General features: G+C 44.4%; 1 protein-coding gene across 3 annotated transcripts in view; it reads left to right on the top strand.

The window, feature by feature from the left end:
- Positions 1 to 15,444, top strand: part of plekhg2 (pleckstrin homology domain containing, family G (with RhoGef domain) member 2) — a 110,168-nt gene that overhangs the window by 36,912 nt on the left and 57,812 nt on the right. For all 3 annotated transcript variants that reach the window (XM_047391853.1, XM_047391852.1, XM_047391854.1), the window contains 2 exons: positions 2,052 to 2,587; positions 13,854 to 13,954. In XM_047391853.1, the coding sequence (XP_047247809.1) occupies positions 2,052 to 2,587; positions 13,854 to 13,954 (637 nt within the window). The remainder of the gene's footprint in view (positions 1 to 2,051; positions 2,588 to 13,853; positions 13,955 to 15,444) is intronic.

Below are 15,444 nucleotides of genomic sequence, written 5' to 3'. Positions count from 1 at the left end.
GTCCGTCCGTCCATTCATCCACCCATCCACCCACACATCCATCCATTAATCTATCCATCCATCCATCCGTCCATCCAATTGAGGGCTTCACCTTTTGGCTAGGCTCTTTCTTCACCACAAAAAATCAGAGCAACGCCCGCATTCCTGCTGTTGCTGCTCCAAGCTATCTATCCATCTTCTGCTCCATCCTACCGTCACCGGGATACTTGAACCCCTCCACTTCAGGCAGAGATTGACCTCCAACCCAGAGGGGACAATCCATCTTTTTGTGGTTGAGAACCATAATCTCAGACCTGGAAAAGCTGGCTCTTATCTCACCCATTTCACTCATGGCTTGGCCCACAGAAGCCCATCACTTTCTGGCCACAGTGAAATCCTACAGAATAAAAAAGTGATTCTCTTCTATTTATCTATGAATTTATGCATTCATCCCTCCATCCTTTTATTTAAAGATTCACAGAATAAGTCAATAACTGAAGAAACATTTATCCTGGGACTGAACTGAAACATGTATGTTTAGAGTATTTTTAACCCTGTGAATGATTTACTTTTATTTGGTTCTGTTTTATGTAATTTGTAATCAACAAGCTCTATTCTGGCTAAAAGTTGTGTTTCCAATCTCTCAGTGTGAAACAAAGTGCAAAAATACTTTAAACCAATTAAATAGTTGGTTTATTGGCAGTTTACCCTGTTGGCTGCAGTGATTTATATTCCTGTAAGAACCTGTAGTTTTGTTTTGAAGCTGTGCACGTTCCAGCATCTGCTAACAAAGAGTCGGGAAACATGCTCCCATTAAACGCTGTATGGAAACTGCTCCTGCCAGGATGTCTGGAATTCAAACACTAATGAAGTTAAAGTATTACTCCGTCTATATGTAGCTGTGCCAGCAGTCAGGGCAGGTATGAGGATGTCTGAGAGGGAACTGGTGGTTGTAAGGTGATGGCTTCATTTGCTTTGGTGTTTTAAACACGTCCTTTGAGTTTCCAGATGTTTAGTTTAAACTGGAGGGTAATCCATTGAGGGAGGGGAAATCAGCACAACAGCAACAAAAAAGGGGAAGAGATGTGTTAGCCGGAGGTGATGTAGCACTCCACTGCACTCACTTCCTGTTTACAATGACAGATGGCAGGTTGTCAGTTTGACTTCTTCCTTTCATTGATTTCTTTCCTGAGGTTACCTAGGATACGGACAGGTAAGCAGAAGGTTAAGGCTTTTATAATGAAATCAGTTGTTGGCGAGTTGTTTAAAGATACAGGTTAAAATGATTAGCATGCCTGGACGTTTTTCCGTGTTTTTCCATGGTGTGTATCTGTTAGTGTTTGCCTAAACTAGCACTGTTGCTGACTGTTTTACTAGACTAAATTTACTGACAAGTTAATAATGAATTGTGGTAGTTTAAGGTATGATAAATAATGTGTCTTAAAATTTAAAAGGGTGTTCCCCACAGTTTAGTATTTGGTCCTATTGCATTTAGTTTTCACATGTCCTGTCATAGTTATTTATTGGTGCGAGTTACAGATGATGCAAATGGTCCTGCAGTTTATTTAGCTGGTAATAAAGTACGGCTTTCCATCAGCTGTGATCAGGTTGATTTGGGATAAGTAATATGCTTTTGACATATTATACTGTAATGTTCTAGTTCTAGTGTATTTACAAAATTTGATTTTTCTGACATGTTTGTAGTGGTTTTAATCATTAATAGTCTTAACTTCAAGGATGAGAAATAACCTTATCTTAGAATTTAAAAAAGTGATTACCAAGGTTTAGTATTTGGCCCCACTGTCTTTAGTTTCTAATGTCATGATTAAGTCCATGTGCAGGTTTCACATGATGAAGATTTATTTTGTCTTCAGAGAGATTAAGTCTAACATCCAGAACTCTCCTCTTTATCTTTGTAAGAGAACATTTAACATCATTGGACCAGTTATGACTTGGGACAAGAACACTAGTCATCTAATGACACCATATATTTTTGGATAACAATGGTTTATTTTATTCAGTTTTCTTACAATCAACTTCTGATGGGCTTCTGTTTCTCTGTCTGTCTGCAGCCGCCAAGCGTCCCTCCTCAGTCTCGTCTCTGAGTGGGATTGTAGGTAGGATGATGTCAACTGGCGAGCGAGGAGCGTCTTCGTCCTCCTGTACCTCTGTCAACACTGTCTGTTCGGACAACGAGCGTCCAGTCTCCCTCTCCCTCTCCTCCTCCACCTCTTTGGTTTCTCTACAGGATGCCTCCCACTCCTCCTCCTCTTCTTCCTGCTCCTCCTCACTTCCATATGGCGCCGTGCCAGCCTACAACGCCTCTTTGCCGTCATCATCATCCTCCACCCCAAAACGGAACAGCTCTGACATCAGCCTGGACCTTACGCCACTCGTAACCCCGCACAGTGGAGCACCTCCTATAGAGGGAGGAGGGGTTGCCAAGGTGACAGCAGCAGGCCACACCCATAATGGACATATAGCCAATCCGGTGGCAGCAATGTCCACAGGGGCCACACCCAGGAAACTGTCAAGGCTGGAGAGAGTCATTCTGGAGATTGTAGAGACAGAACAGACCTACGTCAGAGATTTAAAAAGCATCGTGGAGGTAAGAACCTTTCCATTAATTGTTATTTCCCTTTGTGATTAAAGATGCATAAGTTAAATTAATTGAGTTGAACTGATTGAAATCTCTGGAAAGCTCTGAGTCTACAGTGCATGTAGGAAAAATATATTTTTATCTGTAAGACATGGGTTTATAAAAACTTTGCAGGTGTCTTGTTTCAGAAATCTTAAACTTGGAGGGGAAAAGTGCAGCTACTGTTTAAAATTCATCATACAACATGTCATCCCTGTTAGGATTCTGGATCCACTTCTTGATTGATTAATGTAACAATCTAGAAGCTGCTGTGTAATGTAAGACACAGAACCAGAAGACCCAGAAACCCAGAAGGTACTGAGGTGCTACGGCCCCACCCCACAGCACCACTCCTTTCTTTAGACAGGCAGACAGAAACACAGACAAGAATTTAGGCCTTAACAATAAGAAGTAACTGTGTTGAAAATATAATTCATATTGAAGAAAATCCTTAAATAGTGAGTGTCAGAAATGTCTGTGTTGCCATAAAATTTATTTTCATGTGTCTGCAGTGTTTCATGAAGGAAATTTGACTGGTTAAAGAGAGCCTTTATTCCCTTTTGGAAGGAACAAATCAGTTGGGATTGAATGAGGTTGTGAACTCTGGGCTGGGACTGGGAACTGTAGGTCCTACAGCTGTGGCAGACACACTGGATGGAAGGAGACAGATTTCCAACTAAAATGATCTGTGCTTAAAGGTTGTTACTCATTTTTATTCAAAATATTCAGGATCTGCTATAACTATATCAATTTCAGCCATTTAAGTCAAACCCTAGAGTCTGGTAAAGCAAATGTCCCACTCTGATTCTTTGGGTTTGCATCTATAAATACTGAATCAGTCCAGCTGAAACATCAGGTTTTAAATCTATCTTTAGAATAGTAATATTTTAAGGAAAATCTGCCTTGTTGTGTTGATGATAGCTTGCAAAATTATTTCTGATGGTCATCAAACCTGAGTCCAGGATTCCAAGTACTCGTACTCGTCGTCTTCCGCTTTATCCGGGACCGGGTTGCGGGAGCAGCAGACTCAGCAGAGACGCCCAGAGGTCCCTCTCCCCAGAGCCCAAGGCGTTCCCAGGCCAGTCGAAAGACAAAGTCCCTCCAGCATGTCCTGGGCCATCCCCTGGGTCTCGTCCCGGTGGGACGTGCCTGGAACACCTCCCGAGGAAGGCGTCCAGGGGGCATCCTGTATAGATGCCCAAGCCACCTCAGCTGGCTCCTCTTGATGTGGAGGAGCAGCAGCTCTACTCTGAGCTCCTTCCTGATGACCGAGCTCCTCACCCTATCTCTAAGGGAGAGCCCGGCCACCCTACGGAGGAAGCTCATTTTAGCCGCTTTTATCCAGGATCTCGTTCTTTCGGTCATGACCCAAAGTTCATGGCAATAGGTGAGGGTAGGAACATAGACCGACCGGTAAATCAAGAGCCTCACTTTTCGACTCAGCTCTCTCTTCACCACAACGGATCGGCACAGCGACCCATTACTGTGGCAAGACACCCTCATGAGGACTACACAAACTAGGTACTGGACGTCACACGGTACGGCGGAGCCAGGGTCCCACCCTGGAGCCAGGCCTGGGGTCAGGAGCTGTCAGAGAGCGCCTGGTGGCCGGTGCAAAGAAGATTGGGCGGCGGATAAAGGTGGAAACCTCGGCGGCCCAATCCCCGGATGCTTAGGCTGGCTCTAGGGACTCTAAGTAATAATATAAAAAATTTATTGATTGCCTTATAAGGACAACTTTCAAGTTGAAAGACCGAGTAGGATTATTTTCTGCCAAGTCCAGTTAAACCAACATGACTCTGCCTTTTAGGACAGATTTGTCCTTGCTGCATGCTGGCTCTCCGGCTGTTATCCATAATATCCTGACTCTGATCCCTAAAGGGGCTCCATTTAAAAGTGAAACGGAAAGCAGTTTCTGGTTTTAGCTGCTTTTTATGCAATCTGTGGGAACATGCAATGCTGCCAAATCTTTAGCTGGAGAAATGGGCAGAGGAAAACTGAGGCGGCTGCATGGTTGTCATGGTGACCACTTTCTCTTCTGCTCTCGGTGGGGTCAGATGCTTTTGCACTCTCTCCTTGATCCTCCCTCATTTTTGTCTATGTTTTTCTCAGAGCCTCTGTTCATTATGGATTTGGTCACCTGGTCTCCCGACGCAATCGATCAAATTTTCTCGACGAGAAGACAGGGTAATGGGGAACCCTCTTGTCCAGACAGGACGTTCTTCTCCGGATACGCAATGGATTCCTGGCTGCAGTGGAAGATTGTGTGCCTGACAACAATGTCAGTCGAGGACGTGGAAGATTTGTACTGAATTGGATTTCTGATAACAGGATTTCTGCTTTTTGGAGTTGGTGGTTACCTGGCTTATCGAAAGATTTGTAAAACATCGGCAGCTGTTCAAAGCACTCCAAAGCTGCCTGGGATGTTTGAAGGGATCTTCAGATCTCTCAGCACTCAGACTGATATGTTAAGAAAGCAGAATCGCAAGCTGGACGCGATCCTTGAACAGAATCGCAAGCTGGGTGCATTTCCCGGACTCAAAGATGATATAATTTAATCTTGGAGAAAGTTGTTTGCTCAGGATCTACTGAAAGTACCAGAAATTTGGCTATTTGGATTTGAAATTGAGAATGCCAGTAAGACTTTGAAGGCAGGCGGAAAATCACAGCCAGCCTGAACCAAAACATTTATTGTTCGTCTAATTCAGGCGCCCCAATACGGCCTTCACAGGCTTCTTATCAAAACATTTCTGTAGCGTTGTATTCTGTAAATACGACGCTCTGCCACAGCAACCCCCCTCATCTGTGAACTGAACTGTATGGCCGTTTGATAAAACTTCCATCTCTTTTTCAAGGACAATGGCACCTTCGTCAGTGTTGACAGTCTAATTCTTTGCACACATGCTCATACTTAAATATTGGCACTCTCACGAGTCCACCATGCACCTGCAAAATCTTTGCTTATGTGTGTTTCTTTCCCATGCTCCTTATTTTTACCTAAATGTGGATTTCATTTCTTTGAAGCCTCATTAGGGTACCAGCCACCTCTGTTTGTGGCTGACGAGGTCGACGTGGCTGTAGCCTCTGTTCGCCATCATGTTCGCCGATGTGAACTAATGTGGAGACAAACAGTTCAGGTGCTCAATCGGACTACGGCCCAGAACAAACGTATCGCTGACCGCAAGAGACTCCCCAGCTTGTATCAAAACATTTCTGTAGCGTTGTATTCTGTAAATACGACGCTCTGCCACAGCAACCCCCCTCATCTGTGAACTGACGTATGGCCGTTGATAAACTTCCATCTCTTTTTCAAGGACAATGGCACCTTCGATCAGTGTTGACAGGCTAATTCTTTGCAACATGCTCATACTTAAATATTGGCACTCTCACGAGTCCACCATGCACCTGCAAAATCTTTGCTTATGTGTGTTTCTTTCCCATGCTCCTTATTTTTACCTAAATGTGGATTTCATTTCTTTGAAGCCTCATTAGGGTACCAGCCACCTCTGTTTGTGGCTGACGAGGTCGACGTGGCTGTAGCCTCTGTTCGCCATCATGTTCGCCGATGTGAACTAATGTGGAGACAAACAGTTCAGGTGCTCAATCGGACTACGGCCCAGAACAAACGTATCGCTGACCGCAAGAGACGGCCAGCTCCTGTTTATCAGCCGGGACTTGGTTATCCTCCAGGAACATCCCTCTCAAGGCCATGTCAAAGAAGTTGTCACCTAGGTTTATTGGGCCCTACGTTATTGAGTCCTTAGTCAGTCCCTCTGCCGTTCGCCTCAGGTTGCCTTCCTCTGTACGAGTACACCCTACCTTCCATGTATCTCAGGTTAAGCTAGTAATGGACTGTGGTTCTTGCCCTGCGGCCGAACCCCCTCCGCCCACCCTGGACCGGTCGGGACACCCAGTTTGGACTGTTTGTCGCATCCTTGACTCCCATCGGCGTGGACGGGGCTGGCAGTTTCTGGTGGATTGGAAGGGTTATGGTCCCGAGGATCGTTCTTGGGTTCTTCGATCTTTTCTTTGTGACCCCACTTTGAATTCTGATTTCTTTGCTTCCCATCCTTCTGTTTCTGGACCGCCAGGTGGTGGTCGTTGAGGGGGGAGTAATGTCGGGGCTGGAGTTTCTGTTGTATGTTTTTGTCTGTGTTTTTGACTCCTAGTAGGCGCTAGTGCTCAGCAGTGGTGGTGAAAGGTGTTTTCCATCTCGGTGATTGAGTCCTGGAGTACTTAAGCAGGAAGCAGCCAGCATCTCGTCGCTCAAATATTAGCCTCTGTGGTAGCTACTCAGCCAGCCTTGTATTAATTAAGTTTATGTGTACTTTGCCTTCGACAACGTTTGACTTGTTCTTTGTTCTACTTAGTGAACTGAATCGGCGAATTGGAGAGTAGTATGAGAATGTAGCGAAGAGGGTGAAAGTGGTCATTATGTCCTCCAGCAGCCTAAGCCTATAACAGCCTAACTACAGATAGTTTCAGTTCAGATTATTTAGTTAAACGGCGCTTATTTACAACAATGTCGTCTCAAGGAACCTCACAAAGGTCCCACTGATGGTCATTGTTATACTAAAAACCACAAGGATTGGGATACCTCCCTCTGTCAGACTGATTATAACCATTGGAAAAGAGAAAGGGTCATACAGGTAGCAGAAATGGAGGGTGTGTTTGGACCTCAACCATAACTGAGCCGGTTTAGGCTAAACCTGACTCCCCCTTACTCCAACCAACAGGGAGGGAGGAAGGCGGAGGTAAAAATAATTGGAGAGTGTTGTTTCCTGTTGCATTGTGTGAAAGGTGGGTAACTTTAAAATGGGCTAAGTCAATTCAATCAAATCATATAGATTTCAAGTCAGGTTCATACATTCCAGTTAATAACTAACCATTGAACAGAGCAGTCAGATTCAGTTATTTATTCAAATTGGCTAAAAAGTTTTTCTATCTAAGGAAACCCAGCAGATTGCATCCAGTCAGTGACTTGCAGCATTCACTCCTCCTGGATGAGCATGTAGAGACAGTGGACAGTCACTGGCGTTGACTTTGCAGCAATCCCTCATAACGTAACATGCATCCCATTTGTACTCCTAGGTTTTGAAATGTGTCTCAGCTACCTGTGCTGTGACACTTTAACAAGCTTTACCGTAGGTCTGTTGCATAACTGCACATAACTTAGTACTTCAGTTTCCCTGAGGAATGTTTCAGACTTCTGGAGATGACTTTGAAGTTTCTGCTGGGATAAACGGTGCACTTCTGAGTAAAAAGAAAAGTTTGTTGATCTGGTTGCATGATTGAATGCGTGCATTTCAACCTTCATTGGTCCAGGTGCACCAGGAGTCAGCCAAGCAGTGTGTGTGTGTGTGTATGTGTGTATCAGCTGTCTGTTTGGAGTGTGAAACATCCTTTTGAAGTGAAAGAGAATTTACTGCAGCTTTCATCCTCTGCCATCACATGCAGAGGCTGAGAGCTCGGCTGTCTTCAGCTTCATCAGCTGTCTGTCAGCTTCTTCTCTTCAGAGGACAAACCTCCTGCTCTCCTTCTCATCACCACATCTTTCTGGCTTTGTTGGGAAATACTTCCTGATTCTAGTTTTGACCCCTGCTCAGAGGATACTTTCACAATCACATTTTCATGTTTATATGTAGCTTTCAACAAATCTGTGTGTTTACTGATTATTAGAGTATTTAAACAGTACTGTGCAAACTTCTGTTTTCAATTCAAACAGCCCAACTTTCTCTTCTCCCTCTCTTTTTCAGACTTCCTGAAGATTTTTACACTTTGGCTGCTTTTTCACTCATTTTCAGATAAATATTGTAAAACAGGATCTTTATTGCCAGCGACCTTTCACAAAGAAACAGGAATCTGTATGTTATGTGAATTGGTCTAAGTTGCCCTACGGTATCAATGTGTTTGTATAGTCTCTGTGTTGGACAATGCTGGACTGTCAACCTGTCCAGGGTGGACCCCCCTCCAACGGTCAACCAATGACCACTGAAGATAGGCACCAACTAGGAGTTCTCTCTGGTCAAGAAGCAGGTATTGGATGTAATAATGATGTCAACTCTGTGAAAATGATAAATATGTCATTAATTTATATCAAGTGAAAAACAGTAGTGAAATTACACAAAATTTGTATTTATGTCCACAGCCAAAAATTAATTGTTGAAAAGGTGACGACAGCTATGCAACTCGCTGGCTTGTGAGGGATCACAGCAAGTGCCTAAATAACGTAAAAAAAACAACTTAGCCAATTAATTAGTTTTACCTTTATCTTATTTTATTTTACCCTCATATTTCTCATCTTGCCTTATCTTACATTATCTTAGTTAATTGTTCTTCACCTTGTTTTAGTTTCCTAAATTTAGCTTAGCTGAGCACTCTTAGCTTAGCTCAGCTCACTTTATTTTAGCTTATCTTAGTTTATATTAGCTATCTAACTTTATTTTAGCTTTGCTTGCATTGGGTTAGTTTATCCTAGTTTAATTAATTTCAATTGGTGTGTGCTTATATTATATTGAGTGCTTATATTAGCTTAGGTGAAGATAGCTCATCTCAGCTTGAAAGTGGGCCATGATAATCTATTGTGTAGTTGTAAAATTCTTGATTCAGATAATCTCGCACCACACGTTAATGTTGCTACACATACCTGCAAATAAAATCAACACTGAATCTTGAATCAATGTGTAGAAGGAAATTAATAAGTTAAATATGAACTGAAAGTTTTAGTTTTATTCTGTGAACACCTCTGTGGTGCTATTGTCAACAACAAAAGACACAATTCAGTTACAATCCCAGAATTCCCGTGCCCTGGTGCATTCCTGGTGGAGCGGGGGCTGATAGATGATAGGTGCATGTTTGCCTGTTTGTCCTGTAATGCAAGCCTTGGCTCCTGCCGCTCTCTGCAGTTTGTGCTTGAGCTGAGATCTGGCTTTGATTCCAGCTACATGATGTCAGACCCACTTGGAATTTGAACCAATAACCATATTAGGCCTGTGTGTGCATGAGTGTGTTTCTGTGTGTGTGTGTGTGTGTGTGTGTGTGTGTGTGTGTGTGTGTGTGTGTGTGTGTGTGTGTGTGTGTGTGTGTGTGTGTGTGTGTGTGTGTGTGTGTGTTTAGTAACAAAGCAGACATGCAGAATGAGGAAAAGGACGGCTCCTCTTCGTCACTACTGATCCCCTACAGATTTGTTTTTCTTTTGAAGAAGTTCTCATAAAAGTGCAGCTCGACTGCCAGCAGGCTGAGATCACTCCACCTGGTTCAGCTCTTGTCCTTCACCGTTGGGCTCACTCCACAAGAAACTGCTGAACTAAGGTCTTCTGGAGAAAAAACTGACTGTGACTGTGAGGGGATCACACTGCTGACCTGCAGCCAAATGGGACAGGAAACAGAGGGGCAGAAATACAGCCAGACGAAGGGGGAAGGGAGCAAAAGAGTGGAGAGGTGGGATGGGATGAGGACCAAGAGCAAATAGAAACCAGGGGATGAGAAAGTAATGTTGAAGAGAAACAAACAGAGACAAGAGGAGATCAGGATGGAAAAAGCCTAAGTTGGCAAAAGAATTACAAAACAAAGAAACAGATATTATACCGACACCAAGAGAAAAAAAATAAAATCAACTGTCAAACACCCAGAGGCATTTTTCAAAAGTTAAGTCTGTTTGCATGTAATAATTAAAAAGCCTCTAATGTTCAGATTTAAGAGTACAAACATAGAAGTCAATAAGAAGAAAATTCATGACGTTTATCATCTAAAGCAGGGGTCCCCAACTAAAATAGCAGGAGGTCCACTACCTCCATCATCCAAACACTTTGGGGTCCGAACATTTTAAATAAACTGACAAAAATATTTTCTTTTTTCTTCATTTTTATTTATCAATAGAGTTTTTGTTTTTTAACTACTGATCAGTTATTCATCTGCCCAGAAATCCTCTGCTGAACAGAAAAGTGCAATCCAATATAAGCACCAATATTAAATGCTTTGAATGACTCAGTCAAGCTGGGTCAGTACATCTTGGTAGAACAGTTCTGCTCTCATTGTGCTTGTGGCAGACAGGACTATTTGCTGAACCTTTTCCTTACATTGTTGTCCTTCTTTTCTGCCACAGCTTCCAGGCACCCTGTGATCATTTCCCAGGCAGTGAAAGGCTTGTTGTGTTGTCCTATAATCCACGGTACTCACAGTGAGTTCACCGTTGAGCTGTAAGAGACGTGTTATCAGCCGTGTAGCTCGCTCATATTATCCCATTTATTCTCCTTGTCCTACCGTCAGACCCAGGCTGATAGCTTTGGTTGAAGTTCTTATGTTTGGTTTCATAATGTCTCTTTAGATTTCCACTCTTTATAAGTCCAACTGGATCAGAACATATAAGGCAGGCTGGCCTTACACCCTAAAGAAGTTTAAATGAAAGCGTTTGCTTCGGTCCATTTATCTTTAAATGTTTGATTTTCATAATCCACTTATGACCAAGCCGTCTTCTTTTACTCACCAAGTCATTGTACTGACAGCAAGCGTGAGCTCCCTTGCTAGTAACCTAACAGCTATTAACAGTAACATTAACACTGCACTGACGCTGGAGGCGGAGCTTCAGCCGCCATAGCTCCAGTGGGTCAGTGGAAGCACAACTGGTACCGAGTAGAGCGAAACCGAGTGGAGCCACGTTGCCTAACACGAACCAGTAGAAAAGGGGCAAAAGACACCCACATTCAAGAACCCAGAGTAGCTGTTTCTTTGTCATTTTCTGGCGGTTGGCATACAACGATGTGGTGCATTACTGCCACCAGCTGGCTTGGAGTGTGGACCAGAATGTAGCTGGCCCACATTGCTGCCCTTTGTGCCGGTTCAAAAGTCAGATACAGCAGCGGGCAGGAATAAAATGTCTATATCTACTTAGTAAATGAGAAAATGCTTTGCGGTCCAGACAAAACGCTCTCTGGTTCCAGATTTGTACTGGAGTCCATGGTTTGGTGACCCCTGACCTAGAGAGCTTCACAGCCGTGGGCGACAACATTCGAGCTATCTGTTTGAATGAACATCAGCGACCAGGAAACCAGATCAGCTGTCCAGTCATGTAGACCCTCTTCCACAACAAACGACCCAACATCATCCATATATTGTCAAAGCTCGTCCTTATCTCCTTCAGCAAGAAACCCTCCACTGCACCGAAAACAAAGTTAGCTTACCTGGAGCAAAAAGAGGCTGTTGCCATTTCAAAATTGCAACTCTGATGGGACGTGAACCCACCAGCCTGGTGACCACAATTTAAAAAATGGACAGATGTGACCAAGACCCGTGGCGCGTTTCACACATCTTGCGTTGTGCCTTTGAGATTTCAAGCGTCCGAGGTGCCTACGGCGCGTCTAAACCAGCAGACGCTAGATTTTGGAAATCTGAACTTTTGGAGGTTGACGGGGCATGTCAACCAATCAGAGAAGTTCAACTTTGTGATGTGGTGAAGAATTTTCAGGGCAACAGCCTGGGGGAAGAAACTGTCTCTGTGGCGGCTGGTTAGAGCAGACAGCGTTCTGTAGCGCCACCTAAATTAAACCACATTAATTGCTAAGCCTCATTAATGAAAGATACCGACTAACCACAGACATATAGACTGTTCTTCAGCTGAAATTGAGTGCCTGTAGTTGGTGTCCTGGTATGAGATGCGGCGCCGATGCGGGTCAGTAGGTTGACAAACTGGGCTCATGAAAGACAGAAATAGTGTTGGACCCCCTCTCCAGCATCTGGCCGGGAGAGCTGTATGCTTTTCCACCGTTTCCATTGATCCTGCCCACTCTTCATCGAGTGAACTCGTCGACTCAGAGGGTTCTCCTTGTGGAGCTGGAGTGGCCCATGAGAGTCTGGTTTTAATTGCTTCTCCGCCTGTTGGACGGGGAGCTGTGGCGGCCTTCAGTGAGATGGGATTTGTTGTCCCAGATGGATGGGAAGGTGTGGCATCCGTGCCTGGGCTGTCTTCAGCTCAGGGTGTGGCTGCTAAAGGGGTCTGGCAGCCTCTGGCTGGTCTGGAGCCCTCGATCTGCCAGACACTACAGAGCGCCTGGGCTCCTTCTACTTTGAAGGCTTATGCTTGCTGTTGGCAACATTTTACAGCAGGTTGCAGTGACAGGGGTTTGGACCCGGTTCTCTGTTCCCTGCATGACATTTTGCGATTACTTCCAATGACTTTGACGCTGGAAGGGCTGCTTCAAACTTGAAGGTTGACCTGGCAGCAATCTCTGTCAATCATCCTCATGTTGACGGCAGGCAGGTGGGGGCACATTATGCAGTTTCTCCGAGGGGCGAAGCAGCTGCGTTCTCCCCGACGGAGGCCGGCAGCTGCACGGGACCTCCCATTGGTGCTGAGGGCATTGATTGGGCCTCCCTTTGAGCCAATGTGTGCCACAGAAACTGGTTAATTGAAAATGGCTTTTCTTTTGGCTGTGACTACACAAAAGCGTGTCAGTTAGCTCCACGCCCTTGCTTTTACCCCAACATATCTGCGCTGGAAGGCGGACCCTGGGTCGACCCTGTGGCGAGAATATTGCTTTCCTGCCTAAGGTTCTGCTTCTGAGCTATGTGAACGAGGCCATCGAGCTGAGAACATACTGATGTTCAGTTTGTTTAGAGAAGAAAAACTGCACAGTTTAATGGATTGACTTCACAGTAATCTGTTTGTGACTTGAAACAGGAAGTGACATCATCTGCTCTGCACAGTTTTTTTTCCTCTGAGATAATTCCTGTAATAATAAGAAATGTTATCAGAAAATATTTTATTTTCCAATCTTAAGGTTTTGTTACTGATGCTTGATAACCACAACCTGCAGCATGGAGAGTATAACAGGCCAGCAGGAAGCCCGGTTCTTAGGTTCTGGTCTCTTGACTCTGCACAGATCACACTCTGATTATCATTTCCTCCATCTCTGATCCATCTCTGCTTCCTGTGTGATTTTAATCTGCATTTTATGGGCCTAAAACCCTGCAGCGTTGCTGGTTTCCTGTTAGCTTCAGACCCCAAGTTCTGATTTGTTGCTGCAGCTCAGAGGCAGCACTGCAGGCCTGAACTCTCTGCATGAGTTTATCAGGACTCCAAAGCTGGAGAAACAGGAATATTCGCTATGTTTTTTGATATTCCTATTCAGTCAAGTCCAAACAGCTGCTGTAGCAGAAACGTCCCTCCATCATCAGCCTGATAAACCTTCTGAGACATGAATCAGTGTGTTTCCCAGCTGACCTGTGTGTGTCTCTGCAGGACTACCTGGGCTGCATCATCGACTGCGGCACTCTGCCGCTGAAACCGGAGCAGGTCAGCACGTTGTTCTGCAACATCGAGGACATCTACGAGTTCAACAGGTGGGTCCCCCGCTGTTTCAGACGCTGCTTTGATTTCTGAGCCGAATGACTTTGTAGTTTAGCTTCTGCAGGTCTGTGTCTGAGGACTGTATTCGGATTTGAGTTCAGCTGTAAAAAAAAAAAAAAACAGAAGAAAGAAAGCTTGTTGTGATGGAAACAAAGACAATTTTAATGTTTGGCATTAAATCTGGAGCATCAAAGCTCCCATCAGTGAAAGTCAGAACATTTCTCAGAAACAGTTTCAGAGGAGCTGGACCCAGCAGCTGTTTCTTCTTCAGGAAGCCAAGGATCAGGAACAAAACCTCAGAATTCATAAAGATTCTGGATGTATTCTGAGCTGCTCCCATCATGCTTTGTGCCAACAGTGCAGCCTGTAGGGGGCAGTGTTATGGTCTGTGGTTGCTCTGGTATTAATAACTGGGCAGGTTGGGGTGGGGTGGTTTATTATTGGTTCTCGTCATTTCTATAAGAAAACTGAAACTACAAGAGCATCAGGGTGGAAATAACCTAATAGTGATGACACAATTTAGAATGATGTTTTACTCCCCGACTCATTTTCAACTGAGTGTGTGTGTGTGTGTGTGTTGGCCTGGGAAGGAAGCTGGTAAAATATGTCACACATACCCCCTCATCCTCCCTGCTTTCACACTTTCTTTGTGTCGACTCCAATACACACACACACACACACACACACACACACACACTCACTCTCACAGTTTTCATTCCATTCAGCTTCCTGGCGCCGGTTCTCATGGGAAATATTGTCTGAGAAAAAGAGAAAGGTTCTTTATTTGACTCTGAGCTGCAGTTATAAAGTTAATACACGTATAACAACACACACACACACACACACACACACACACACACACCCTGTACCAGATGGGCAGACATAACAGATCTAGAAAGGCTACCTCATCCAGCATAGCTCAACCATGACACCACTCAGCTCTGGAGTACGGAAAGCCAGAAGTGCAACGTTCTACTAACATAAACCCAGTTCAGGGGATCACACATCAGGTTTATCAGCTGATGCGTGATCCCCTGAACTGGGGGATTAATGGTGCTAAAGTTCTCTGAAACAGAACAGGTTCCTGGACTTAAGCAGTGAGAACAGGTACTAGAAGCATTGAAACTTCTGCACAGAACTGACATGCAGTCCTAGAGGACATTCATCACGTACGTCTGCAGGAGCATCACAATGAGTAACATGTTCCTCTGTGGGGAACCCAAGCAGCCGGACTGAGAAACGAGACATTTTTGAACCATCTGAAACAGGAAACATGTTTGACAAGCCTCTGGCTACAGTATACAGTTTAGGGCGGAGCCAAATGTGGGCAGAGTTGAATGTTTTTACTGCATCCCCAACGCTTAGCCCCGCTCACTACTCACAATCAGATGTTGCTGCTGGCTGAGGATGGTTTCAAAATAAAGGACTAACTTTCAGCTTTCAGGAATATACAGGTCCTTCTCAAAATATTAGCATATTGTGA

The sequence above is a fragment of the Girardinichthys multiradiatus genome, chromosome 18, assembly GCF_021462225.1.
Source record: "Girardinichthys multiradiatus isolate DD_20200921_A chromosome 18, DD_fGirMul_XY1, whole genome shotgun sequence".
Classification (NCBI taxonomy): domain Eukaryota; kingdom Metazoa; phylum Chordata; class Actinopteri; order Cyprinodontiformes; family Goodeidae; genus Girardinichthys; species Girardinichthys multiradiatus.
This window is presented reverse-complemented; position numbering and strand designations above follow the sequence as displayed.